We start from the raw sequence: 26,361 nt of genomic DNA, 5'->3' as shown, positions 1-26,361 counted from the left end.
TGTGGGGTGAGGACTCCTAGTCCTGCGTGGAGACTGAGCCCACTGAGCATCATCTACTGCACACAGATGTAGCTGAGCCATACGGTCTTGGCTGCTGGGGCACTTTATGTGGGTGTAAATCTACCCTGCTCTGTACCTCACAGACTGACTCTGTCCTCCTGGCATAGAAAGCAGAAAGGGAGTGATTTAAGTTTCTGCACCTCCTGTGGAGCTGGATCTTGCTCTGGACAAGTCAAACATGAGTTGTCAGGATGGGGTGGTGCCCTGGGGTTGGACTCCCTGCTAATGAGTGAGGAAAGTCAGCAGGGTCTTTGCCACATTACAAGGAGCTGGACTGGCAATTCAGCAACCAAAGAGTGTGTGAAAATTCAACATCTATCACTGCTTTTTAAAATCAAACCTCACAATTAAATGCTGGTGATCACAGATCTTTTTAGGTTGACAGTGACATGTCTCTGTATAAACAGGCAGATCTCCACAGACCCTCCCTAGAGCTGGCTGTAAGAGTGTGATGGATAAATGCAAAGGCAGGCTTAAGAGTGGATGGTCTGGAAGACAGGTGAAGGTTGAGGGTCAGGGTTTGGTTACAGCCCTAGAAGCTCTCCACACACTGCAGCAAGGCTGGGATTTGTGCTGGTTTAATGGGAGGGATTTGGAACTTTGTGTTTAAATTTTAACTATGATGCTCCAGAGTAATCCTGAAGAGTCAGCAAGTCCTGTCTGTGAGACAAAGACCATGAGCATTACAAGTTTTTTGTATAAGAGTGAGCACACTGAGATGTGCCAGCAAGGCAGGCTGCTGACAGCTTGCTCTGTGCTTCATGTGCAGTTTAGCAGGGCTGGAATGAAAGCATGAGCTCAGCACAGCAGCTGGATGGTAGCAATACCTTGTGTCAGGTACAGTGTCAGAAGTGTCTGAGCTGATATTGCAGGTGCCACTTTCTCCTCTTGCCCTTTTGTTTAAACAGGTTTATACAAAACTTTTTTAAAAAAAACTGTTTAAACTTTTCCTTCTCTCTTTATTCAATTTCCTCAGTAGTCCATGAGCAATGCAGGTCTCAACTCTGCAGATCAGAATTTTTGATTACTTTCTTTCAAACTTTTAAAACACACTTTGCAAATATTTCTGCTTTTTTTGCAAATGTCTTCTCTTCCCCTTGCTTTTACCACTGGCAAAATCTGTCCTTGCTGCTATCAAAAAGCAGAACTGGAGCAAGCCAGGTCTGCAGCTGGCACTGGTACTTGGAGAGTACATTGCCTAGAGCTTGGAGTCTTGCAGAGAGGGAGGAACTCCACCTATCCCTGCCAATGCCACCATGTTCTTATAATCTGTTTTGCAGAGCTTAGCAGAGCACTGGTCTGAGAAAAATCCCCAGCATAGAGGTTTATTGGGAAAACAACTTCTGTGGTGGTTATAACACACAGGAATCCAACCTACCCCTTGCTGACAGCATGGGGAGTAGCTTATGCAGGAGCCCATTATTGCAGAAGGGGGTCACACACAACCCCTTGCTACTCCTATGTGTATTTACACAGTCTGACTCAATAATCCATTGTAATTTTTATTCCACTTTCTTAACAACTGTTCTGTGTCCTTTAAAATGTTCTTTATGTGATCTAAACAGTAATACCTGTGATGTCTGGCTATTAGAGAGCATTTGGAAGGAGGTGGTTGTCTTCCAAGAGAATTTAGAGAGGGAAAAAAACACTTTTGTACAAAACACATTGATTTCTCTCTGGCTTAAACATCCCCTTCTCTGCTTAGAGCAGCAGATGTCAAATATCCCAGTCATTTTTTTATCCTTCACAAAACTGAGGGGTTGTGGTGATTCAGGCTGAAGCTTGCTGGCACGTGTATCCTTACATTTAGCTCGTGATCAGCTCACAAGCTGGCTTCCAGGGACACAGATCCCCTATGGATGTGCTTCCTGCCTGTCTCTGGGCCAGGTGATGAATGGATCTGTGGGCTGGGGAAGGATCTTAGCACAGGACAGCACCCAGGTACTGTGTGTCCTGTCACCAAGTCCCAGGGGATGCAGAGCCCTGCTAAGAGGTGTTCCCTTCCCCAGTGCCTCCGGCCCACCAGCAACTGGACACTGCTGGTGTTGGAAATGGAGGTAGGACTGAGGCAGATGAATCACACACACACACACCAAGCCTGCTGCTGTGTTTTTGTTGCTCCTGCATTTATTTAATCCTGTTTCATTGGGAGTTGGACTGGACTGGGTGCTCAGGGTGTAGCTTTCCAACCAGTGCCAAGGCCAGCACTTCAGAGGTATTTACATGTCTGCTCTCACAAAACAGCTGCTGGAGTCAGCAGGAGTCAGGACACTCAATACCTTTGCCATTGTGAGCCCCTGTGCTGTCATTTGGGATCTGGCTGTCCCCTGGAACTGCTGTGGATCTACTGTGAGCAAACAAATGTCAGCTGGGATTGTTCAACAGGCACTGCCTGTACTTTCTGAGACCCATGGAAAGAAATGAAGGGCAGCTTAGTGTCAGAGAATGATTCATGTTCTTGCTCTGGTTCCTGTTTTCTTGTTTGTCCAGGTGCATTTATACATTTTTCCCAATTGCTGGCACCAGCAGCTCTGTCCTGAACAAAACCCAAGAGGGGGAAAGGAGAGAGAGGAGTTGTATCTGCCCATTATACATGTGTACATGAATGGGTAAAATAAAGCCTCAAAACCTAATTTCCTTGTTATGGTCAGTCTGTACTAAAGCAAAGGAAAACATTGCTAGCCCCTACGTGTTTAAGAGCTCAGATTGGTACTGACAAATAAATTAGTGGTACATTTTTATATGAAATGACCTTGATACTAAAATTGGATTACTTCTTATTTTGAGAATAAGTAGTTTCAAGAACCAGATTCTCTTTTCAATTCTGGTATGATACTCAGGGAAAAGTTCAGTACAATCAGTGGACTAACATATATAAAATTAGCATGTGGAAAAAAGGCCTCAAACCAGATAGTGTGTGTTCCCATGCTCAAGCACAGCCTTTTGGGAGCTAGACAAGGCCCTGTAGGACTTCATCCATGCAGATTTTGACCTGCCTAACCAATGTTTAGCCCTCATTTCCTCCACTGGTGAGGGTGTGAGTAGGTTGGCCTTGAACTGGAGCACAGAGCAACGTGATACAGCTGGGTGAGTTGCAGCTGTTCAATTTTCTCTTCAAACTCAAATACCCATAGGGCAGAGCCAAGGTGAGGACTTCAGCTCTGTTTGTTCCCTGTGCTTTCCCTCTATGTGAAGGAGAACTGTACAAATATACAGAATTTGTACAAAGCCTGGTCTCTATTTCAGGACTGAGACCTTCCTTGGGTGCTACAGACTCAGAAAGCCTGGGACAGTATGACCACAAGAGTTCACAGTGAGCTCCAGCTGGGTGCACATGCCAGGTGGTCATGGGACAATCCAGCCAGAGGCAAAACAATGGGACTTGGGCTGCAACTGGCCCAGGGAGCAGGGGCAGTGCAGTGAACAGGAAACAGGCTGCTGGTTAGCAAAATAAAAGGCACATTTGTCTGAATGATGCTGGTCCATCCACAGGGGAGTAGGAGAGCAGTGAGGCTGGAGTCCAGAAGGACTTGGATTGGCTGGGGAACATCCTGGATGGTACAACCCTGTGCCTGTGGCACTATAAATGCAGGAATGAGGTGGAGGGAAGGAAACCTTGGGTATTTGTGTCTGCTTCCTGGGAGAAACAACAACAGCAGGTGTCCTGGAGACTTTGGAAGGAGAGGAGCAGCACCCTACTTTCTCTCCTGATCAGCCCTCAACAGGAATCCACCCCTTTGGGGTTCTCCCGTGAAAATGTGGACTCCCTTCCTCCTGAGCTGCCTGCTCTACACCCTGGGGATAGTGGCACAACCGTAAGTGCCATTTAAAAATCTAGTGATTGATAGCTGTGAATGCTGAGGGAGATAGCAGGGAGAGAGTGTGGGACCCTGTGAGCCCCCACCTAGGCATGAGAAGGGGTGCAGAGCCTTGTTGTGAATGCAGGGCCCTCCTGGAGGTGGGAGCCTCTCTCACAGATATGGCTGCAGTACAAGAACTAGGTGAGCACTGGTGGTGGGAAAAAGAGTGAGGGACTGCAGCATGAGGTGGGATGAAGGGAAAGGTGTAGGATAAAGTGAAGGGCAAATGAAAAGGGTTGCAAGGCAGGGGATGTGTAAGCAGGAGCCAATCTGCTGTCAGGGTAGTTGAGCCATGTCAAAGCAAGAAGGGCAAATTCTGTTCTGTCATCTGAAACTATTTGTTTATCTGAAATGAACTCTATACCTTCCACCCCCCTGTGCAAGGTTCTCACTCTGGCAATCCATCCCAGTCTCTCCAGCAGAGCAGCACCTCCTAGTCTCAGAGAGATGGGGCTTCTGTTTCTTGTTTCCTGTTTCTTCAGGCCAGCCTTTTAGTGCCAAGAGCGGGTGAGAAGGCTCCCGAGATGTGATGATATCTTGTTTCCCCACTGCAGGAGGTACTTGATCATCATTCCAGCTGCCCTGCCCTACCCCTCGTCCCAGAGGGCATGCTTGGACCTTCGTGGGGTTGAAAAGCCTATTCGTGTGGCCTTAACTCTTATGCACCCATCTGGCAACCTCAGCCTCTACCGCAAGGTCGTCCGGAACAACTGGATCTTCGAGTGCACCAGATTTCAGGTCAGAGTCATTCTTGGCAGGGACCCTTAGCTGGCAGCTCCCAGCATGCTCGTTTGCTTCTCGTCAAAGAAACAGAAAATGAGGAAGACAGAAGATAAGAGGGCTTGGAAAGGAGTGAATGCAAAACAGGGGCAGTGTTTAGTGGCAGGCCGGTGTCGTTGCTCCTTGGCTTTGTCTGCCCGCATGCTACTCTTCCTGTGGGATATCCTGGTGGCACATGTAACTTTTCTCTAAAAAATCCTTTTTCTGTTTCTCTGTTTCTGCTGCATCTCTTCTGTATTTTTCTTTTTATTCTTGAATTCTCAGCCTCCTTTGCACTGAATTCTTTTGGGATCCTCCCTCGTGGGGAGCACTGCTTATCTCAGTTCTTAGGATTTGAAGAAAACACCCAAGCTCGTTAGAATCTTGTTTCTTGTGTTTATTAGAAGGTCATCACAAAACTTAACAGGTCTCTCTAGGCTGGCTACACAAGGTTAATCTTTGCAATCTGATACATTTCTTTCTTCTGATGGTACAAACAAGGCCTTGTGGCACGCTTTGTGTCTGATAGCACAAAATGGCCCCGAAATACGCAGTTCTTTTATCTTTATACCTATTTTTACCCAATTAACAATAGACACGTATATTATTTTTCTTAATGACCCAATGACCCATCATCTGTATACTGCACTGTGGCATTTTCTGTCCAATCACTTACCATTACCCAAAAACCTCTAGGAGAAGAACATGAAAAAGAAAGAAGGGACAAGAGACGACACCCTAAATCCTCCATCTTGTCTCCTGTTCTCTAAACTAACTTTTTCACCCAGTGATTTATCTAATCTCCACACTTACACTTTTACCTTTTTCCATCTAACTTTAACATTTGTTTTCATGTATCACCATGAAAACATGCTCATGAATTTCATATTATATGAAATTCAGTGTTTTTCTGGATCTTATAACTAAGTATCAGAAACAAGGGCACACACTCTGTATCCCAGACTCCAACAGCACACTAAGGAAAGGCTCCCTGGCCAGGCAACAAAGGTCTGAGGAGGATGAACAGCTTAAAAGCACCCAAATGGCAATTGTGCAGCTCATTCTCTTCCCTGAGGAGGATGTACTGTCACAGTGTGTTGCTTATGAATCTGTGATGCAGAAAGAGCCAGACCTCTCATCTCAGACAGCTTTCCTCATGTCTGTTTCCTCCCAAGCTTTTCTTTCTGGGCTTGAAAATGTCCTGGAGGACTAGGAAACACATGGGAGGGTATACACATAAGCTCAGCACAAACCTTTCTTATTTGTCAAACTCATGATCCTTATTTTCTTAAGTTTGCACTGATAAGAGGGGATTTCATTCTCTGTCACCCACACTCCAGGAAACAGAGCTCTCATCACCATGGGCCTTTCCTTCCCTTGAGTTAAGCCTTCTCCATGTAGATTCTAACAGTGATCCCACGAAGGAGTAAACAAAATTTCTGTGTCAGAGCAAACTCCTTTTTCTCCTGTCCAAGATCTATCCCAGCTGCTAAGCGTTGTCCCCTGTGCTTCCACAGACACAGCCTTCAGCCACGGAGGGGACACACTATGCTGGCCTCCAGAGTAAGATGGCAAAGAGCCTGGCCTTGCAGTGCAGTTGAAGTGAGAAGAGCACTGCTCTGATGCCCGCTGACCTAGGGGCTCCCCTCTTTTGTGTCCCAGGTGCCCCGACCTGCTGGCAGTCAGGAGGTGGCCACTGTGCACCTGCACATCTCCAATGGTCACTACTTCAGTGCAAGTGAAGAGAAAAAGGTCCTGATCCGCAGGGCTGGAACAGGCACCTTCATTCAGATGGATAAGCCCATCTATAATCCAGGACAGACAGGTGAGCAGTGCACGGAGCACCCTGACACTGCCTTGATCCTCCCAGGCTTTGTTCCCAATTTCCTGTGAGTGGAGCGCTGAGCGCTTTGTGCCTTGTGGCCTCCATGGGGACAGAGGGGGACTGCTGCCTTCTGCAGTGAGGTATCCATGACCCATGCTTTAGCAGCAGGAGGGGCCTGGGAGGGGAGGCCTCACATGCTCTAGGAGCAGAGCAGCTCGGAAAAGGGAGCAGACCTAAACATGGTCTTCTTGGCCAGGGCCAGGTAGGAGTGGTCTGCCTACACTGCAGACAAGGAAATGTAAGGGTAACCCTGTGTGTGGTCCATGGGAAAACCCCTAAATTGTGCTGCTGCCACGTGTTTGGGGCAAGCAGAGCTGAGTGGGGCTGAGCAAAAAGGGTAAGAGGGGCTGCAGGACAGGCATGGGGCAGCCAATAGGGCTGGGTGTGGAGCTAGGATTCTGGGGTGAGACAAGTGCTGGGCAAGTCTGTTCCCATGTGCCCTCTGTCTGTAATGTGCTTTACTTCATTTTCTCCCTCCAGTGAAATTCAGGATTGTGACACTGACTGAAGATTTTGTTCCTGTTAACAGCAAGGTAAAGCCTGTTTAAGTAGAGGCAAGGAAGTCTCCAGGCTTCAGATGGTGCTGCTTCCTCTAGCAACCCCACGCCAGGGAGGCTGGAACAGTCCCGGCACCCAGGGTGGCCAGTGCCAACCCTGGAGTAAACCACATTTGAGCAACAATTCCTGTTGGTTGATGGCTCTCCTGTTGCTCTCTTAGGATGGCTGCTGGTTGATGGGAGGGTTGGATGGTATTTGGGGAGTGTGCCAGCATTCCCAGCTAGCTGAGTTAGCTGAGTGCACATGCCCTTGCTAAAAAAGCAGGCAGGGCTTCTGGGGACCACTCTGTGGGTTTCTGGCCATTATTATCAGGCAAAATTGTCTACAGACTTTGCTGGGCATGAAGATCCTCTCCTAGAGCCCTGGAAAGCTCAGTGATTTGTGCAGTGTGTGTCACCTGAGGGTGGCAGAAGAGCCTGAACCGAGCTGCAAATTTTTAAGAAAAATTAATTAATATGAGGATGGATACACAGGAAGTGATCACAAAAAAAAAAAAGGGGAGAAAACAGTATAACCAAATTCTATTGACTTGCTGCTGGCAGCAGCGCACTGTCCACATGTCAAGGGAGTGAGAAGTTGCCAGAGACTTGCATATGTGGTAGCCAGGAAACTGCAGGGCTTTTGCCTTTCTCCAGTAAGCAATTATATCTGCAGCCAGCAGCTATAGCTATTTCACTCCTCAGTCCTCAAGAAGATTTAAGGAGAGCTAAGAGGAATTCATGCCATGACAATTAAATCTGAAGGGTACGCGTTAGGGGACTTGGATCAAATCCTTTTAGACAAAAATAAAGGGAGAGATCTTTCCAGCTTCTTTATTGCTGACTTAATTTCCTCTTTTTTTTGGCTATTGGTGTGATCCTAGCATCAAATAAATACTCTTTTCTTCTCCTCAGAGGGAAGGCATATATCTTATATTAATTAGATAATAAAGTATAAATAATACATTTGCTTCCATGCCTACAGTTGGTTCATGTACATGTTTGACTGTAAATGGTTGATGTCTATGTGTGAGTATAAACAAATTAACATTGTAACATGTTCTGTTAATTATGCTGTGATGAAAATTCAGAGACATCATGTTTAGCCCAAGCTATTATAAAGCTTTAGTCCATCACAGCATTAAAGCGCTCTAACACCTGGTTTGTAAATTAGATGAGTTGAAGTTAATATGGATGCTGTTGACCAGCAGGCTAACCTGCACAATTTTTTATTTAAACAAAAACAGAGTTGCCCCTGATAACTTGTATGAAAGCTTAGAATGATGAATAATGTGAATTACATGTCAGTTGCATGTTTACAGCTTGGTTACTCTTCCAAGTCCTGCTCCTGCCTCATTATGCTTTGTGCTCCAAAATTAGGTGTTTCTCACCAGTACTGCCTTCTGGATGATAGATGCAGTGATATAAGAACAAACGGAGAATTAATGGGCCTAGAAGGGTTCAAGTGTGTCCTCCTTTGTCCCTCCCTGTTACTGTCAGTTGCAGTCAGCATTGACTCCCAGCCTTACCTCCTGCCAGGGATTTTAAAGGAAGATGTGTGGATTATTCTTCCTATTGGTGATGCAGTTTTGCTAGTTACTGGGATATATGTTACAAAACTGAGCCCATTTAATATTTGTGAACTTGGGATGATGGTATTTGAGAGTCTTCCTGCTTTTCCCCATTATATTACAGCAAATTCTAGCTTTCATGGTTGTAGAATACCTATCAAAATGCATCTTAAAATATATTCAGGGATCAAAAAGCAAATCTGAAGAATAGCATAGATTTTTACTATTTCTTACTATCCGAAAGCCATTGTCCTGCTTTCAGTAGGATTCTTGTATCATAATGTTTGTCACAGTACAGGGTGGGTAAGAGAAGTTTAAATGCAGGTTGCTATGTCATGCCAGTTTTTGACAGTGCTGTCTGTTTGCTTTGCAGTACTCCATGGTGGAAATCCAGGTGGGTGTTCCAGACTCCTCAGATTTTGTGAGGAAAGGTATTTCAGTATGGATAGTACCTAGGATGCTGTCTTACTGGTTCAAGTTACTTTTCTTAGGCTCTATGCATGCACATTCTCTGTCCAAATGCTTCTTGTTATCAGGACTTGATGATACTGATGATTTGACTTCATCCATTTCTACGTTCAGGAATGCCAGTCAGGCTTTAGCTAATTTTTACAGCTCATCTTTACTGGAGACTGGAGAGTCTAAATGTCCCATACCTTCTTTTTCTGTGGCTCTACAGAGCAGAGTAAACCTGGGTGGGTTGGGTTCACCTCTGCTGGTGCTTCAGCATCACCATCTGAGCTAAAACTGGCAGGATCCTGTGAAGGCCTCTGAAATGTCTGATACACCTTTGAATCCAGTGGGCTCTGGGTAGAGAATAGCAAGCATTGCTGATGACTGCCTCTTTCCTTCCCTTGCACCGCAGGACCCGAACCAAAACCGCATTGGCCAGTGGCTGGACGTGAGACCAAAACAGGGCATTGCAGATCTCTCTTTCCAGTTAGCTGCTGAACTCTCCCTGGGGACTTACACCATCAGTGCACAGTCCTTGAAGTCCAGCTCAGTCCAGTCCAGTACCTTTAAGGTGGAGGAACGTGGTAAGGAAAATGGAGAAAGGGATGGAAGAAGTTGCTTGTTTGTCGCTTGCCTGTCTGTAAAACAGTGTAAAGCCAAATATTGTAAAATAGGGTTTACTGACTGTGAGCTATGACTGATCACAAACCTGTTGGCAACATCAGAAATGAACACAAGGGAGATTGTGCTGGAGATTGCTGGAGAAGGTATCTTCTGGCAGATTGAGAATAAACTAAAGACCTCTACAAGAGTGTTGGGGGAAAAAAAAAGGGGATTCTTTCTTTGGTTTCCCTGATTTTTAATTAATGCTTGCTTTTGCCTCATTAATATGTTCCTTCATGGGAACATACTCTTCCCTTTTGGGATCCTGTGCCCAGGTATTCTTTTGCCCTTGATGAAGTAAATCTGAGGTTTTTGTTCCAGTGTTGCAAAAATTTGATGTTTTCTTCGAGGGACCATCTCAGATTTATGCTTCAGATAAAACCTTCCCACTGCAAGTATGTGGCAGGTAAGGAGAATGTTCAGGGGAAAGGAAAGATTCTATCAAAACTGTGTCTCTCCTTCCATATCTTATCTTTTCAATCCATCAAAGAGAGGTGGCCCAAGAAGGGCCAATTCACAGGGCCATTCCTTTAGGAGAATCCCAAATAGTTCAAGAGTCAATCTAATGAGGTCTTCCTTGGGGAAGAGGTACCTCAGCCACACAGGAGAGAACATCCAGCTATAGGGAGACTTTCCCTAGCAACAGATACCCTCCTCTGGAAAATGTCTGTCCAGCACTGAAAGATCTTATGTGGGAAAAACACCAGATATGGGACAGGTATGTTGAGGTAAAGGAGCAGGAGCTGGCATTTCTCTAGGAGTTTGTGCCTTTCCTTCTCACTTACATGCTACTGAACTTACTGCCTTCTTAGCCCAGTAGATCAATTTCTCTAGTTGTGGTTATCAGCAAAAAATGAGCAGATGAGGGTGGGAAGGAGGACAGCACCTCTGACAGTATAAACACAAAGAAGGCAGGACAATGAGCTCAAAAGCACTCAAGATCTGGTGAGCTCATTTGTATTTGGGGCTGCATTATCTAGAGACTTTTGGTGTCTCTTGCCACTGATTGGTCTGACATAATTTCTCATTAATTGGGACAGTTACAATCAGGTCATATGAGGCTGTAGTAGTAAATGGTACACACCTCTCTACATCACCAGGATGGGTCACAGATGCCATCTTTTTACTGATACCATCAGGAGCATTGCTCCAAAGGGCAGGTCAGAGAGTAGTCAAAGCAAGGAAAGGCAGCAAAGCAGGCAAAGGAAATACCAAAATGTCTAAATCATCAGAGCAGGTCTGATGATGGAAACAAGAGCCCTGATCATGAGATAAGCCCATAGTGAAGCAAGTCTGAGGTCACTCTTTGGCTCTATTACTGATATTTGCTGTTGCTGTCTGCAGGGACACCCATTTCTGCTGCTTTCCCCCCTCAAACTAATATCTTCACTGAGTGGATAAATCAGGTCCACTCTCTGTGTCTGCCTGCAATTCAGGATAGCAAGTGCCCAGAAGTGGGAGAACTCCAGAGGGTGTGGGTCTGTTCCTGTCCATTTCTGACTATGTTCCTTTGTTTCTGCTTCTGTTGGATGCCAGACCACTCTATTGCATTCCCAAAGTAGTCACAGTGATACATTTTAAGTTGAGCCTGCCTGCTGGCCAGCTGCAGTAAGACCTTTGTCACAAAAGGCACCTGTGTGCTGGACAGAGCATGCAGTGGTGCTGCCCAGCAGCCCCTGTGGTGTTTTCCCTGCAGGTACAGTTATGGGAAAGCAGTGCGAGGGACCTTGCACGTGAAGCTGTGCCAGAAAGCAAGGAGGTGGCTCCAGAGTGCCAGCAAGGACATCTGTAGGGAATACAGCGGTCCTGTGAGTAAAATCCTGGAAGGAATATGGGCAGTAGAACAAGCACTACACAGGATGAAGTGTCAGGGGCTGAGTGAACAGAATGAACTGCTCAGAGCCCTGTCCAGTCTGATCTTGAATGTTTCTGGGGATGAAGCATCCACCACCTCTCTGGGAAACATTCCAGTGTTTCACAAGTTCTGCATTATTATTGTAGTTGATAGTTATGACAGAATGGCTAATCCCTTGTGCTTCTGACCCCTTCCCTTCTCCCCAGCCCCAAATAATACCCACCACTCCCTATTGCAGACGGCGAGCAATGGGTGTTTCACCCCTTCTGTCAGCACATCAATCTTCAATCTGACTCCCAGCCAGGAAGACAACAAACTTTATGCAGAAGCCTCTCTTCTGGAGATGGGCACAGGTACCCAGGGGCTCAGCAGGGCAGGTACAGGGGCAAGAGGAACCATTCTGGGGGTTTGAGGGTCAGAGAGGGCACACATCCCCCTCTCCTCCTCCCTGCTGCTGGGATCATCACAGAACATGGAGAGCTACTCTGCCAGCAGCAGGAGGATGAGGAGTGGCTGGGAACTGGATGAGTGGTGTGGGTCCATGAGGCTACAAAGAGGCTTGCAGACAGCTTAACTAAAGAAGGAGCTGCCACAGGAGAAGCCTCTAAACCTTGAAGAATGCTGGTGTTGGGAAGTTTCAGACACTCTGCTCAAAGGGGATGGAAATAACAAAGTGAGATTAAACTACAGTGCAGTAATCACCTCTGGTACTGATCCTGCTTCCCTTGCACTCTGCATCACAACAGGGGTGCAGATCAACACCTCCAGCCAAATCCTCATCTCCAGGACAGCTGCAAGGGCAGTATTTGAGACACCCAATGAATATTACATCCCTGGAGTGCCATACAGGGGAAAGGTGATTTTCTACCCTTGCTTTTTTGCTCCCTGTCATTTGCTAAGGAATCTGGTAAATCTAGCTGACCCAAAGCACTTCCTGCTCCTCAGACAGAGTAGGTTAGCTTGCACTGTGTCACGTTGCTTGACAGTGTGGCTATTATTGCTGCATTTCAGGTTCCCTGTTGTGTTTACACCTCCAGCATCTACTGAGAGCAATCAGTGGTGTCTCAGCAGGGATGCAAGGATGTCTCAGCTGCTGGCTAGGAGAGAAAGTCCTTGTGTTCTAGCCACACACACCTTTTGGAGCAGACATTTTAACCATGCTCAGCTTCACATTAGAGATGAGGGAGTTGTACAATTCTCCCATTTCTCGGGGCCAGACTGAAGTCTGTAGGTGACCTACATGGGAAGGTCTATGTTTGTCTGAGAGAGGAAGGTTTTGGGTATGACAGTGGCAGAAATATCTGACTTTGGCTTTCCTGCCTCACCTTGTTGTCACCAGATTAAGGTTCAGGATCACTATGGAGCTGGTATGAAAAACAGGAAAGTTTATCTTGTGATACGGTTCATGAGGCGTCGGTTTATCAAAACGTACATCACAGATGACAGTGGAACAGCATCGTTCAACCTTGACACAACTGCCTGGAACAGCTCATCAGTCTCTTTGGAGGTAAACACCACCTCTGCATATGGGAAAGTGAGAACCCTTGAGCTCTACCTGTGCTCCTCTCTCCTGCCCTGCAGCCCCCCTGCCAGCTCAGGCCTGGGCTCACCACACAGCTCTACACAGAGCCAGCTGGAAGGCACCAAGCCAACAGCCTTTCCCGAACCAAGCTGATGACAGCCTAACAAAGCACTGAAGCATGCAACTCTCCATCTCTGTGTGTCTCTGGTGCCCTTTCAGGGGAGGTTCACACTGGAGGAGCTTATGCGCACTCCTCGGAGGACTGACTTCAGTTACACAAACGCTTATAATCACCTGCAGCCCTTCCATGTCACAACCAAGAGCTTCCTGGACATACATCCACCCACGGGAACACTGCCTTGTGGGCTGAAGCAGAATGTCCAGGTGACCTTCACACTCAGCAGGGATGATCTGGGAGAAGACACCAGCCGTATAAGTTTTGCATATTATGTGAGTAAGGGTAGTAGATAGGACTGGGGGGAAAGATTGCACTGACAGGAGCAGACCCCAATGAAAAGTTGAGAATATAATTTAGGTCATCCCTGGAGGGATGACAGCTAAACCTTGTTCTCAGGGGACTTGGTGAATGCTACGTCTGGTAGGGGTCAGCCTGGCCACATCATGGTCCTGATGCTGGGGATTCAGTCACCACCATGGACAGGAGAAATTTTCTGTCTTTGTAGCCCATCACCCCCTTAGCCTCTGTCAAGGCTGCAACTGAAAGTGTCTTCTCCCTTTAAAACTGGATGGGGAATCCCTTTTTCACTCTGGTTATCAAGCAGCTGCTCAGTGGAAATAGATTTTGATTTGGTCTGGAAGCCAGCCTGCTAGAGGAGAAACACTTTAGTTATCACTCACCAATCTGCAGTGACCCCACTACCCGTCCATTGTCCTCACTGAACAGACTAGACCAGAGACACCTGTGTTAAAGCTTCTTCTCCCAGCTGTGATGCCTGCAAGTCTCCTCAAGTCTGGGGTTGGATTGAGCCCACAGTTAATTCTGGGGGTTTTATTTTGCTTTTGAGAGCCAGATGCACATAGGTAAGTGTGGATGTGCTCTGGTGGCAAACAGCAGTCTGCTCATCCCATGTCCCTCCTCCGGCAGGTCACTGGCAAGTCTGGAATTGTTGTCAGAGGCCAAAGGAATATCCAGATTGGGAAACTGAACAGTAAGTCATGGCAGAGAAGGGGAAAGAGTTGCACCCAGTTGTTTTCTAGGTTGGATGTGAGGCCTTCCATAGTTTCTCCCAAATTCCCTCATTCTATAGGTCCATAGCAGCCAACAGGACAGAGGGAGGCTGAGGAAGCAATTGTGTCACCTGGAAGAGAGCAAAAAGACAGAATAAAACAATGATGGGAAGAGAGAATGGGAGGATGTAGGGGAAAATGGAGTATGTAGGCTCAGAGAATGGAGGGAGAGGGCAGACAGTGCAGCAGCAGGAATCGATTAGACATTTTGGGATTATATAGCACAAAAAGGATAAGGGCACAAGAAGGTCTTGGTGGCCTATGATGAAAATATTCTGCCTTTCTCTCTTCAGTGTTGAAGGGCTCATTCTTCATCCCTTTGACCTTCAGTGCCGACTTGTCCCCATCACCTTCCTTAGTGGTGTATGCCATCTTCCCCAACGGAGGGGTCACAGCTGACAGCATCCGTTTGGATGTTGCCTTGTGCTTCCAAAACCAGGTGAGACTCACCTCTGTGGCTGGGAGAGAGCTGATGAGCAGAAGTCAGGAGGCTTGAGGGAAGGAGATCAGAGCCTTCCAAGAAAGAACTGGGCAGAAGAGATGGAAAGGGTATCTGCAGCACAGTGCCAGGGACCAGGAAAGCTTCAGCAGCGACTTCTGATAGCTGTGGCTGAGCAGGGGAGATTCCAGCTAGTCTTCCTCTTTCTGCTTGTGCCATCTGTCTGTCACCCTCCTCCATCCCCTTCCTTTTTCATATTCCTTTCCTGGTGTGTTGCTGCAGGTCAGGGTAGGATTCCCAGATAAAGAAGCCCATGCAGGGTCAGCAGTGCAGCTGCAGCTGCAGGCAGCACCTGGCTCCCTGTGTGCAGTCCAGGCAGTGGATGAAAACATGTTCTTCACCAGACCAGACCGTGAGCTGACCAGCCAAATGGTGAGTGTCTGTGCAACCAGGCAAGACCTCGGGAGCGATGGATGAGCTGGGCAAGGGGCTGTGGCAAGGAGAGCTGGAGGCCAATGAATGAGGAGGTCTGTGAGTGAAGGAGAAAGCAGGGCCTGCCTAGGAAGAAGGACAGGAACTGATGTGCTTGCTAGGGGACGATGGAGAGAAGCATCTGGAGGTACCTTCTCCTTGCCCAATCCTTCCCTCCCTGTGAGTTTCCCTAGGTCTATGGTTTGTTCCCTGCTGCCTACCAACGTGGATACCCTGCCCAAGTAGAAGAGCATTCAGATCGCTGTGTGCAGCCCCAGTCCATGTCATCTCTGCTACGAGGAAGGCCACAGAATTCCTTTCAGCCTGACATCTTCAACCTCTTCCGGGTAATCATCCCGTGATGTTTCCCAGAGCTGTTGCAATTATGAGGATCTGAGGTATTTTCTCCCCAAGCAGTTTGAGAAAGCCTTTCCTCCTCCAGCCAGACCCTGCTGTCTGCCCCGACTGAACTGTGCTGTCTCAAAAGATGTACAACCCCATTGAGTAGGAATACCTGTATTTCCCTCCACACATGCACAAAGCAACATCATGAAATCCTAGACCATCAAATTCCATTTTTTTGGACTTGAGTGGGAATGAGGAATGAGGTCCTGGGGTGTGTACTGTTTGTCTACAGTATTAGAGAGAGACAGGCAATTAGATCACGGACTAACAGTGACGTGGTTTAGTTGTTAGCCTGCTCTTTTCCACTGTTTTGGGCAGTTCCCAGGCAGACCTCTTGGTGTCTTTAGGGCAGATCTCCTCCATGCCTCCCTCAGCAGTGTCTGCTTGGGCCAGTGCTGCTCTGGGCTGCCTGGGCACTGGGTTGTCCTGACCCCCACGGTTTCCAGAGCAACTTTGAAGAGAAGCAGTCAATCTTCCCCACTCACAGATGCTTTTCTGCCTCCCCTGCCCTCCTTCTTTTCCTAACAGAACATGGGTCTGAAAGTCTTCTCAAACCTTGTAATCAAGAAGCCCTCTCCATGCCCTCGTCGAGCGGATAGGAGGCCAGTCATAGGTGAGCACTTTGAGCCTATCTGGGACATGAGATCACATCAGGTGGCAGAGCCCTCTGATCTTTGGGGTTTGCTGGTGGTGGATATTGCCTCTTTTAGGAGTATCAGGTGCTGCTGCCACAGTCTATAGCTGCCCAGTCCACCAGACTCAATAGAAGTGACCCTGTCCCTATAAAAAAGGGCTCTGAAGAATGTCACTACCTGGATGTTCCCTGACACTAAAGGATGGCACTCCCTTTCCTCACAGACAATCCCAAGTGGAGCCCAGGATCTGTTTCCCCAGGCTGTACTGAGACCCAGCTTCTGTCCCCACTTGGGGTCAGAGACAGTAATTTTCTTCCTCTATGTCTCAGTTTGCACTTGATAACTTGTACTAAGCTGGCTCACGTGCCTGCTGTATTTAAACCATTGCTTGCTGTGGAATGTGAGTTTTGTGCAGCAAGAAAACAGTACTGTTACTCACAGAATTATAGAAGTGTTGGTTTAAAATGGCTTTCCAGAGGTTCTTAGTCTCTTGAGCAACAACTCTGGGTCAGGTCAGGAAAGGGCTCTGTCTATCCAAGTCTTGGAAACCTTGCAGTCAGCTCACTGCAAGCTGCTTCTCCTGCTGTCACTCTCTTTTCCCTTCATTTCTAATCTCTCCCATGAAATCAGTCCAGTCCCTTGTGCTTTCCTCTGCCAGACTCTCCTCATGTCTCTCTTCCTGCTTGCTTTGCCTCCAGCCCCACTGCTAGGCTGTCTATGGTTGGCAAGGTTCACCTCTCCCACTCTGGTGGGACTCCTTACTTTTTCTTTCAGGGGTGCCTTCTACAGAAGACCAAAGAATCACTGAGGAACAACCCCAATTTACAACTCACAGAAGATTTCACCGCTATTTCCCTGAAACTTGGATCTGGAATGTGTACCCTATTGGGTAAGTGATTCCTGACTTCACAAATGGACAGGATGACCCTTTGTTATAGAGACTTGGCTGACTTGAGTTTCTGTGAAAAAGGTGTAAGGAAATCTCTCCATGCAAATTATGTTGCTCTTCCCTGCATTTGTAGTGTGTCAAACTAGTAGATTTTGAGATGCAGAACTGAAGTGTACAGAGATTTGTGGAACAGGAGTACAGTTCCAAACCAAACCACCATGAGTGTACAGAGCTGGAATACTTGGGCAGTGTCTTGCTCAGGAAAAGGACATAGAGGACATTTACTGATGGCATTTAAATAGGCTTTATGGCTCAAGAGAAAAAATTGTGCCTTTCTGTGAGCCACTGGAGCAAAAGTAATTAGCAGTACAGCAGAGGTTGATGCAAACATGAGAACCTGCGTCACCTCCCTCAGCAGGGCCATGAACACTCCTCACAGCATCTCCTTCCCTCTCCACCAGCAAATGAATCTCTTCATGCAAGTTGTCTCTTCCTCTCAGCTCCAATGGCAGCAGGAATGTCTCAGTCACAGCCCCTGCTGCTGCTGCAGAGTGGAAAGTCAAGATGTTCTGCTTGGCTGGGAGGGGGTTTGGCCTTGCCCCAACCACGGGCCTCAGAACAGTTCAGCCCTTCTTTGTGGACGTGACACTGCCGTATTCCGTCATCCGTGGAGAAACCTTCCTGCTGAAAGCCACTGTCTTCAGCTACCTGCAGCAGTGCATTCAGGTGTGTGCCTGTGCCACAGGCAATGCTGTGAGGGACAGACCTACTCTGCCCTCCAGTTTTAGAGCTCCTTGTGCCAAGCCATCTCACCTGAGTTGCCCAGTTACTCACCTGCATCTGTCATTCCCTCAGATCCAAGTGGCCCTGGCTAAATCCTCAGACTTGCAGGTGGAGCCATGTCAGGCTTGCAGGGACAAGGAGTGTCTGTGTGCAGAGGAATCCAAGATCTTCATGTGGAATGTGACAGCAGTCCAACTGGGTATGGCAGCAAAAAGGGGCTGGTGGTGGGGAACCCTAAAACTGAAGTGAAAGGTTGTGGGAGATCAAGAGAAATTGGCAGACCCGGGTCTCCACTGAATCCTGAAGTTTGTCCTTAATGCTGCAAACATTCAATCCATTCTGTTTGCTTTCTTTCTCTCAGAGTCACCAGAGAGGGCAGGAATTCCTGAAGAGAGGCCTGTGGAACCAGCTGGGGAGGAAGAGGCTGTGTGGATGTGGGTGGGGGAATTTTGTATTGCTGGTCCTGTGCTTCATATGCAATGGGAAGGGTATGCTGGGGTCCAAGGGCTGCTGGACCCTTGTTGTTCAAGCCAAATTGCAGCGCAGTGAAGTCACTGCTGGCAAGACATTAGTGAGTTTCCTCATGCTTAAGGTGTCTGGACAAGCTGTCAGCGCTGGCTGGCTCACCTTTACTGGCCAAACCACCGAGCCCATGAAGACCAACAACCCAAAGCACCTCAGGCCACTATTGGTCAAAGAAAGTTTACTCTGTTTGGCCACAGGTGTAAGAAAAGGACTCTGTTGAATTTATTTGCTAGGGACTCTGAATATCTCCGTGAGGACAGAGGTACTGGACACCACGTCACGGTGTGGGGGCAGGAAGCCCTTGCCAGCTGCCGTGAGGGGAAGGCACACACTGACCAAACACTTGCTGGTCCAGGTCAGTATGAGAACAGCCTCACTTCTGTCTGTGATATCCCTGCCCAAGGGGGAAGGCAGACTGAGGTGGGCTAGGTAGTTTTATCACCTCAAATTTTGGCCAGCAATAGTATACCAAAGCTGTGGTTTAGTTCACTTTATTTCTCCAGGACCTAGCCAAGCCAGTTCTTGCAGTACTCTTTCTACAGCTGCATTCCCACATCTGTGTTTCTCCCTGTACCTTTCCCTGCTTTCATGCTGTACCTGAGCTTCTGTAAGTGCTCACTGGCCAGAGAGCCCTGTTCCTTGGGCTTTCTCTTGATGCTTTGAGCAGTGAAGCAGGCACAGCTGCCAAAAATGAGGAGGGTGGAGTCCCTGACCTCTGAATTCAGACTTGAACTTGCTCTGAAATGTTGCTGTCATTTGGGAATTTTATGTGTTTCTCCTGTCCCATGTGCATGTTCCTGCCCTGGCAGCCAGAGGGTGTGTTAGTGGAGAAGTCCTACAGCTCCTTTCTGTGCCCAAGAGGAGGTATGTGCCTGAGACGAGGTATGTGCACAGCCTGAATGGGTTCTGCAGCCTGAAATAACTACACCTGAAAGCAGAACTAAACTGTGGGAGGTCTCATGAAAGCATGCTTTGAAATTATTTTTCATACAGGAAATTTCACTTCCTATCAGACACGAATGAATAAGGAATATTACTCCCACATATGCTGTCCTACTGAGTTTGCTGCTAAGTGTCAAAATCCTGCTCTGTAGTCTCCTTCCCACAGTGCAGTCCTTGGGTGTTCCTGGGGCTTGATAGTCACTAGTGAGAGGTGCTCCAACCCTTCCTGCAGCATTGCAAGTCTGGCCAGGATGTCCTCTGGTTGAGAGATGTCCAGCTGTGATTCTTGTGAGCCTTCTGAAGGGCAGTGAATTGAGCTGAAGTGAAGCTTGGTGGGCCCTCAGTCCCCCAGCACCTCTCATGTTTCTAATTTGAAAAGTTTCCATGCAATGCACCTTGGTGCAATGACCAGGAGAGTAGGTGTGAGCAGGATGTAGGCAGTGTCCCACTTACTTGGGCCAGTCTTGTCTCTCCAGTTAGAGCCTTTTTGCTTGGTTTTTCATGCTACACCTTTTATCCTACTGTTACCAGGAAACATAGCTGAAGAACCCGTGTCCCTTCGCCTTCCTGACAATGTAGTAAAGGGATCTGCCAGGGCTTCCATTTCTATCACAGGTAAGTGACTTCTGCTGTGGGCTCACAGGCTGCTGGTACCAAAGAGCAAGGCTTAACTTGGTGTCAGAGGATCCACTTGACATGAAACTGCTCAAAAGAGAGGATGCTGTGTTTCTATGCCCTGCAAACACCAGGCTTTCAGATTTTTTGCTTTCATGGGAAGATTAATCTTCACAGGAGAATAATCCTTTTTCTAGCTAGGACCTTGGAACAGGGACTCTAGGACCTTGGCTATTTCTGTGTAGGTAGAAAGATTAAAGCTCAAAACCATGCTACAGCAGAAACTCCTGGAGAAAAGCATTTCTCAGCATTATAAATTTGCAAAAGAACACTTTGAAGAGGCCAAACCTACCATTAAATACGTCTATTTGTATTGCAGGCCAGAACTGGTTGGAAGCCAGGCCTGGCATAATATTGTGAACAGAACCCCAACAGAGGAAACAACACAAGGCTTTTCTGACTGGCTGGAGGATATATGGACACCTTCACACCATCTGACTAGCACCCCTGCTGGCTTCCTCACATTTTGGTGCTTGACATATGGCCAGGTAGAACAGGCCTGGATAAAGACCAGAAGTATTTTAACCTTTCCCTGAGAGTTGTTATATCTGCTTGTCTATGTGACACAAACTGAGCAGGTGCAGCTCTGCTCATAGCCTTTTACAAACAGTATTTTTTATATCTGGAGCTCTTCAGAATGCAAAAGCTCATATAAGGTGAAGTTCTCTAGGGTCTCCATAGTGTAGTCATGATGCCAAGCTGCAAGGAAGCAAAACAGTCACCACTCTCCATCTTGCACTCAGTTGTTTACTTCTCTTTTCTCCTTTCTCTGGCACTTTCCCCCTGCTGAGATAAAGCACTATTATCCTGCCTGGCTGAAAAGGCACCTCAAATCATACTTGCACCTTCTTTGTTTCTTACACCCCTGCATAGCTGACCTCATGGGGACAGCACTGCAGAACCTGGACCACCTGGTGCAGCTGCCCCATGGCTGTGGGGAGCAGAACATGGTGCTGTTTGCCCCCATTGTCTATGTGCTGCAGTACCTGGAGAAGACGAGGCAGCTGAGCCCTGAGATCAAGGACAGGGCAACAGGATTCCTGCGCAGTGGTGAGTACAATAGACCCACCTTGCCCCTCTGCCTTGCCCTGTGTCCAACATACACTGGTAACTCTTGCTCTGGCACCTACTCTGTCAGCACTGTCCCCTCTGTGTAACTGTGCCATATTAATCACCGCTCCCATCTCACCAGGGTATCAGACACAACTTCTTTACAGGCACAGAGATGGCTCCTATAGTTTCTTTGGGCAGAAGGATGGAGAAGGAAACACTTGGTAAGCACTGAAAATATCTCTCACTTCTGATTATTGCTGTCCTGGTCAGAGCAGCTAATGTATCTGAGAAAGCTGACATGATGTTCCTTCTGTGGGATGGAGACAGAAGGAACTGTTTGACAGGGAGAATCTGAGGCACTTGAGTCACTTGAAAAAGCAGTCAGGCAGGGCAGCAGAGTTTCTGGAAAAGTAAAACAGCAAAGATGTGGTCCCAGGGAATGAAAGGTCTTTTTTTGTCTCTGTGCCCCTGCTGTTAGCCCATAGACAATACCAGGTCATGCTGCTGGTGACCTGGCAGCCAAGAGGGGTACACATGTCTGGAAAAAAATCAGGTGAGAGCAATAAAAAGTCCTGTCCTCAGAGTGGAGAGGAACTGCCTTGGCACAGCTTACACCTATGGTGCTTGGCCGAGATGAATGGAGAAAGGAAGGGAGGAAGAAAATGGGGAATTCCAGATTGTCTCTAGTAATGTGGGGGAGATGAAGTGGAACAGGTAAAAGTAGAAGGATTAGGAAGGTTTTCACCTGTAAAATGACTGGGTACTAAGTAGTACATAAGTAGTATATCTATGGAGATGGGCAGGGAGAGGAGCCACTGGGGTGGGTCCTGTGGTCCATTTCCACTTTTAGATTGACTTTCTCGATGAAAATTAGTCTTTTATGCACCTCCACTATGTCATTAGTTAAGGGACAAGCACCAGGAGACCTCTGACTTTCTCTTTGCCTTTTTTTTTTTTTTTTGTTTGCCTCTTTTTCTCATAACTCATCCTCTTCCTAGGTTAACAGCTTTTGTACTCAAGAATTTTGGCCAAGCCAGAAAATACATCTATGTAGATGACAAGAACATCCATGATGCCCTACGCTGGCTAGAGCAAAACCAACTCCCCAGTGGCTGCTTTGCCACCAAAGGGAACTTTTTTCACTCCCCTCTAAAGGTAATGGTGGGCCAGGACAGGTAGCACTGCTGGGGAATGACTGGGCAGATTTGTAACAGCAGAAGATTGTGGGATCCCAAAGGATCCTAGAAAGTCATTCTGCAAACTCTGCAAGCCCTAAAGAGAGGGAAAACATGAGGGGAATGCTTTTCCTTCTGCGGATTGGGCCCTCCTAACACCCCGAAAGAGTGAAAGATGTGTTCCCTTCACAGGGCAGCACAGATGATGAAATTTCTCTGGGGGCCTATGTCGCTGCAGCACTGCTGGAGATGGGTGTGCCACTGCAGGTGAGCATGCTCAGCTCCCTCCTGCTCCCTCCTGCTCCCTCCTGCTCCCTCCTGCTCTCCTGGGCACCACCACGGGGATACGCCAGCTTGTGATTCTGCTGTTCTCCAGGCCATGAACTGGGAGGGAACTTCTGGGAATGAGTCAATGTTTGGTCACATGATGAAGTCATTCCTCAAAAGAGCCAGTGTTGTGAAACTGGCCTGATGCAGTAGTGCCTGGTGGCGATGGCTCACAGCACACACTGGGGCTGCACTGGGTTTTCCAAAGACAGTCTGTAACTTAATGGGTTCCTCTGGAGCTACATGGGGAAGATATAGTGTGGCTCCCTGGAATGAGTTCCCCAGTCCCCTCTTTCACCTGTCAGAGTTTGGCACGTGTCTCCTCCCAACACAGGGCAAGCTGGTGCAGACTACTCTCCACTGCCTACAGAAGGCGGTCCACAACATCACCAACATCTACACAGAAGCCTTGCTGGCCTACACCTTTGCCCTGGCTGGGGACTACGAGACAACCCAGGAGCTGCTGTACAAACTGGAGGAACAGGCCATCAAATCAGGTGCTGCCTGCTGGGATTCTGGACTAATGTATGCCCAGCTACAGCAGTCAAAAATGATATGTGTATTTATAGATATTCCTTGTATTTGTGCAGTAACTGCATTATACTGAAAATACAATAACTGTGTGACTGAAAATACAAAAACCACAAGCTGTGAGGGTGATGTAGAAATAGTTTCTTCAGACTGGAAGATTTCAAGATCATTTGGGGGAGGAGGTAGGAGCCTGTGAGCTAAAACAAGATGAAGCCTTGGAGAATAAATTCAAGAAAGCAATCCTGACCTGAGTACAGGGAATGTGCAGAAGGAGGGCTGAAAGTACTGTGGGGTTTGTTTCTCTGAAACCCAAATTATGTCCTCCCTAAACAGCTTTCATAATCCTTTCCTTTCTGCAGGAGGACAAATCCACTGGAGCCCCAAGCCAAGCTCTCCAGCTTCCACAGACTTCTGGCCTGGTACTGAGTCAGTGGACATAGAGCTGACAGCCTACGTGCTCCTGGCGTACCTCTCCAAGCCACGGGTGCACGCGGGTGACATGACAACTGCAGCTGGCATTGTGGCGTGGCTGACGCGGCAGCAAAATGCCTACGGGGGTTTTGCCTCCAGCCAGGTAACCAGCAGGATTACCCCGTGGATCCTTTTGTACCCTGGGCTGGCAGCACAAGTCCTCTTGAGGTCTTCCTGTTCCAGGAAGCTTCGCTCCCGCTGGTGCTTTCAGAGGAGTGACTGTCTGTCCCTCTCTAGGACACAGTTGTTGCCTTGCAAGCCTTAGCGAAATACGCAGGAAGGACGTTCAGCACATCAGGCCAGGCAGTGGTGAGGGTGAGGTCCCAGAGGGCCTTTGGGAAGGCATTCCTGGTCAGCCGTCAGAAGCGGCTGCTGGTGCAGCAGGCAGCGCTGGTGGAGATCCCGGGGCAGTTCCTGCTGCAGGCCCACGGCAGCAGCTGTGTCTTCGCTCAGGTGAGGAGGTGGGATCAGCATGGAGAGAGGAGGACTCTGCCTCTTTTCTCCTGCATGGGATCATGCCTGGCCCGTCTTTCCTGCTCCTGGCCCTTATCCTGCAGACAGTGCTGAGGTACCACGAGCCTTCCCCACGGACTCCTGTGATCTTCACACTGCGTGTCAGCACAGAGCTGACCAACTGCAGCCGGGCGAATCCGCGTGTCCTCACCGTCCACATCCTCACCAGGTGAATCCAAGGGCTGTTTCCTCCTCCAGCAAGATGGAGGGAGCTTGGGGACAGCAGCCAGGAAATTCTTCAGGCTCCGATGGAGAGACCTGGCCCGTGGGGTGAACGGGGCAGAGGGTGAATCGGACGGGTGGGAGGCTTGGAGGGGTAAGGTGCTGGCTAACTCCTGGGAGAGGGAGCAGTGGCTGCTGTGCCCCCAGTCCCAGATGGGATATCTGGTTCAGGGCATGTGGTGGAAGAGAGGCTGGGAGGGCACTATCCTCACAGAGTCAGGCCCTATGTCTGTTTTTTAACCTCCAGCTACATCGGCAGCAGAGTCACATCCAACATGGTGATCATAGAGGTCTCCCTGCTATCTGGATTCATCATGACTCCCAGATCCAGAATGCTGGTAAGAACTTTGGAATAAGAAAACTCAGCTGTGGTAAATGGATCCTGCCTATTGTTCATTTCAGGCCAGGCAGTAGCTAAATTTGCAGGGGACCTTTACTGTTGAAATTGCACCAAAACTTGTTTTCCTACAGCCCCCACAAGGGAAATCAGAGGTGGTCCAGCTTCTGCCACTGACAGTATATGGACTTGGGCCAGGAACAAAGTTTACTGCTGGGTGTGCTGACACCAGGGTTTGTTTGTCAGAAATTCTAAGACAGGACTTCTCAGAGATACTCAAGCTCTAGCTAAAAATATTCTTTTTGTTTCCCAATTAAATCACAGCCCCCATGCAGGTCTTTAAAAGCAGTTGAACTCTCAGTGGGATGAAATAAGAGTCTCTGCTGGTGCCTGCACCCATTTGCTGACCAACATATCAGTCATATGTACTACCCAGACAGCCTTTGGTCCCCTGAGGGGGAGATTCCTCTGCCCTGGGCAGGGTCAGTGTGGTTCATACATGAGATGTTCACAAGGAATGTCCAAGAGGGACTAGCAAAGATATAACCACTAAAGCCCTTAGGCATGAGAAAGGCATAGCTCCACACAGAGTCCAGCTCTATACCTTCAGTAAAACACTGGGTCTCTCTGGTCAGGAATCCCTATGGAAAATGCTCACAAATTTCATTTTATTATTGTTCCCTATCCTAGCTGGAGAACAGAACCATTGTTAAGAAAATAGAAGTGAAAGCTAATGTGGTCTACATTTATCTGGAGAAGGTAAGCTAGAACCAAGCATTTGGTGTGGCACAGTGAAAGCAAAGGGTCAGAGGGCAAGGGGCTGTGTGAGGAACCTGGTCTAGGTAAGAAAAGAGCGCTGGTAAAATTGGGGCCAGAGGAAGTTTGCCCAATTTCATTGTCACTGGATTAGAATAGTGCTATTCCTCACACGATACTCCATTTTAAAGTCCAGATTTTCTAATGAATTAGAGAAATGTAATGCAGGAAAACATTCAAATCATGGAAGATGAAGATTCTCCCCTTCCTTGCTAATTTCCTTCCATCTCCACTAGCTCAATGATGAATCTCAGACTTTCATTCTGCAACTGAAACAAGTAATTCAGGTGAAGAACCTGAGACCAGCCAGCATCAAGATCTATGATTACTACCAGCCCGGTGGGTTGCAGATTTTTTACTCTTCTGGGGTGGGGAGCTGGGTTCCTGATTCTCTGGATGGGAAAAGATGTGCAGTCTTCTCTGTGTAATGCATGCATCCATGTGTAATCACCTTCCTCATTTCCTTTTGCAGAGGAGCGAGCCTTGGCTGAATACAGTGCTGTCTGTAGTTGAGGTAGGCAAAAAGTTCCTGTGTGACACCAACAGTGGCATCAGGAAACTGTGTGTCTTGGGTGGGAAGCATGGAATGTAAGCTGAGACAGGAAGGGGAATGGTAAGCAGTGGGGAACATGTACCCAGCTAGAAACAGGAAGTATCTGTTTCTAGGTTTATGGATCAGTTTTTGGGTTTTTTTTATGCTCTGTTCTGTCCTCTGCATGTCTGCACCTGGAGGGGCAGAG

The 26,361-nt window shown here is 47.8% G+C and overlaps 1 protein-coding gene across 1 annotated transcript; it reads left to right on the top strand.

The window, feature by feature from the left end:
* Window positions 1-3,816: 3,816 nt before the first annotated feature.
* Window positions 3,817-26,136, top strand: LOC107210942 (alpha-2-macroglobulin-like protein 1). Its single transcript, XM_033514511.1, has 34 exons — window positions 3,817-3,875; window positions 4,475-4,658; window positions 6,342-6,504; window positions 7,045-7,097; window positions 9,045-9,065; window positions 9,537-9,708; window positions 10,109-10,193; window positions 11,484-11,595; window positions 11,881-11,995; window positions 12,389-12,498; window positions 12,982-13,149; window positions 14,270-14,360; window positions 14,706-14,851; window positions 15,134-15,283; window positions 15,517-15,669; window positions 16,256-16,340; window positions 17,137-17,251; window positions 17,752-17,977; window positions 18,107-18,233; window positions 18,793-18,914; window positions 19,369-19,423; window positions 20,033-20,116; window positions 21,050-21,226; window positions 21,369-21,450; window positions 22,228-22,384; window positions 22,597-22,671; window positions 23,066-23,228; window positions 23,622-23,836; window positions 23,971-24,186; window positions 24,291-24,415; window positions 24,716-24,806; window positions 25,496-25,564; window positions 25,858-25,960; window positions 26,094-26,136. Exons 1-34 carry the CDS (start codon window positions 3,817-3,819, stop codon window positions 26,132-26,134), a joined length of 4,110 nt encoding a protein of 1,369 aa, XP_033370402.1. The 3' UTR covers window positions 26,135-26,136.
* The last annotated feature ends 225 nt before the right edge of the window (window positions 26,137-26,361 follow it).

Source organism: Parus major, chromosome 1, assembly GCF_001522545.3.
Source record: "Parus major isolate Abel chromosome 1, Parus_major1.1, whole genome shotgun sequence".
In the NCBI taxonomy this organism is placed as follows: Eukaryota; Metazoa; Chordata; class Aves; order Passeriformes; family Paridae; genus Parus; species Parus major.
This window is presented reverse-complemented; position numbering and strand designations above follow the sequence as displayed.

Coding starts and splice junctions, on each gene's coding strand:
- LOC107210942 (XM_033514511.1), top strand. CDS start 3,817: ATGTGGACTCCCTTCCTCCTGAGCTGCCTGCTCTACACCCTGGGGATA. Junction 14,361..14,705: donor ATGGCAGAGAAGGGGAAAGA/GTTGCACCCAGT, acceptor TTCTCTCTTCAG/TGTTGAAGGGCTCATTCTTC. Junction 18,234..18,792: donor TGTGACAGCAGTCCAACTGG/GTATGGCAGCAA, acceptor TTTATTTGCTAG/GGACTCTGAATATCTCCGTG.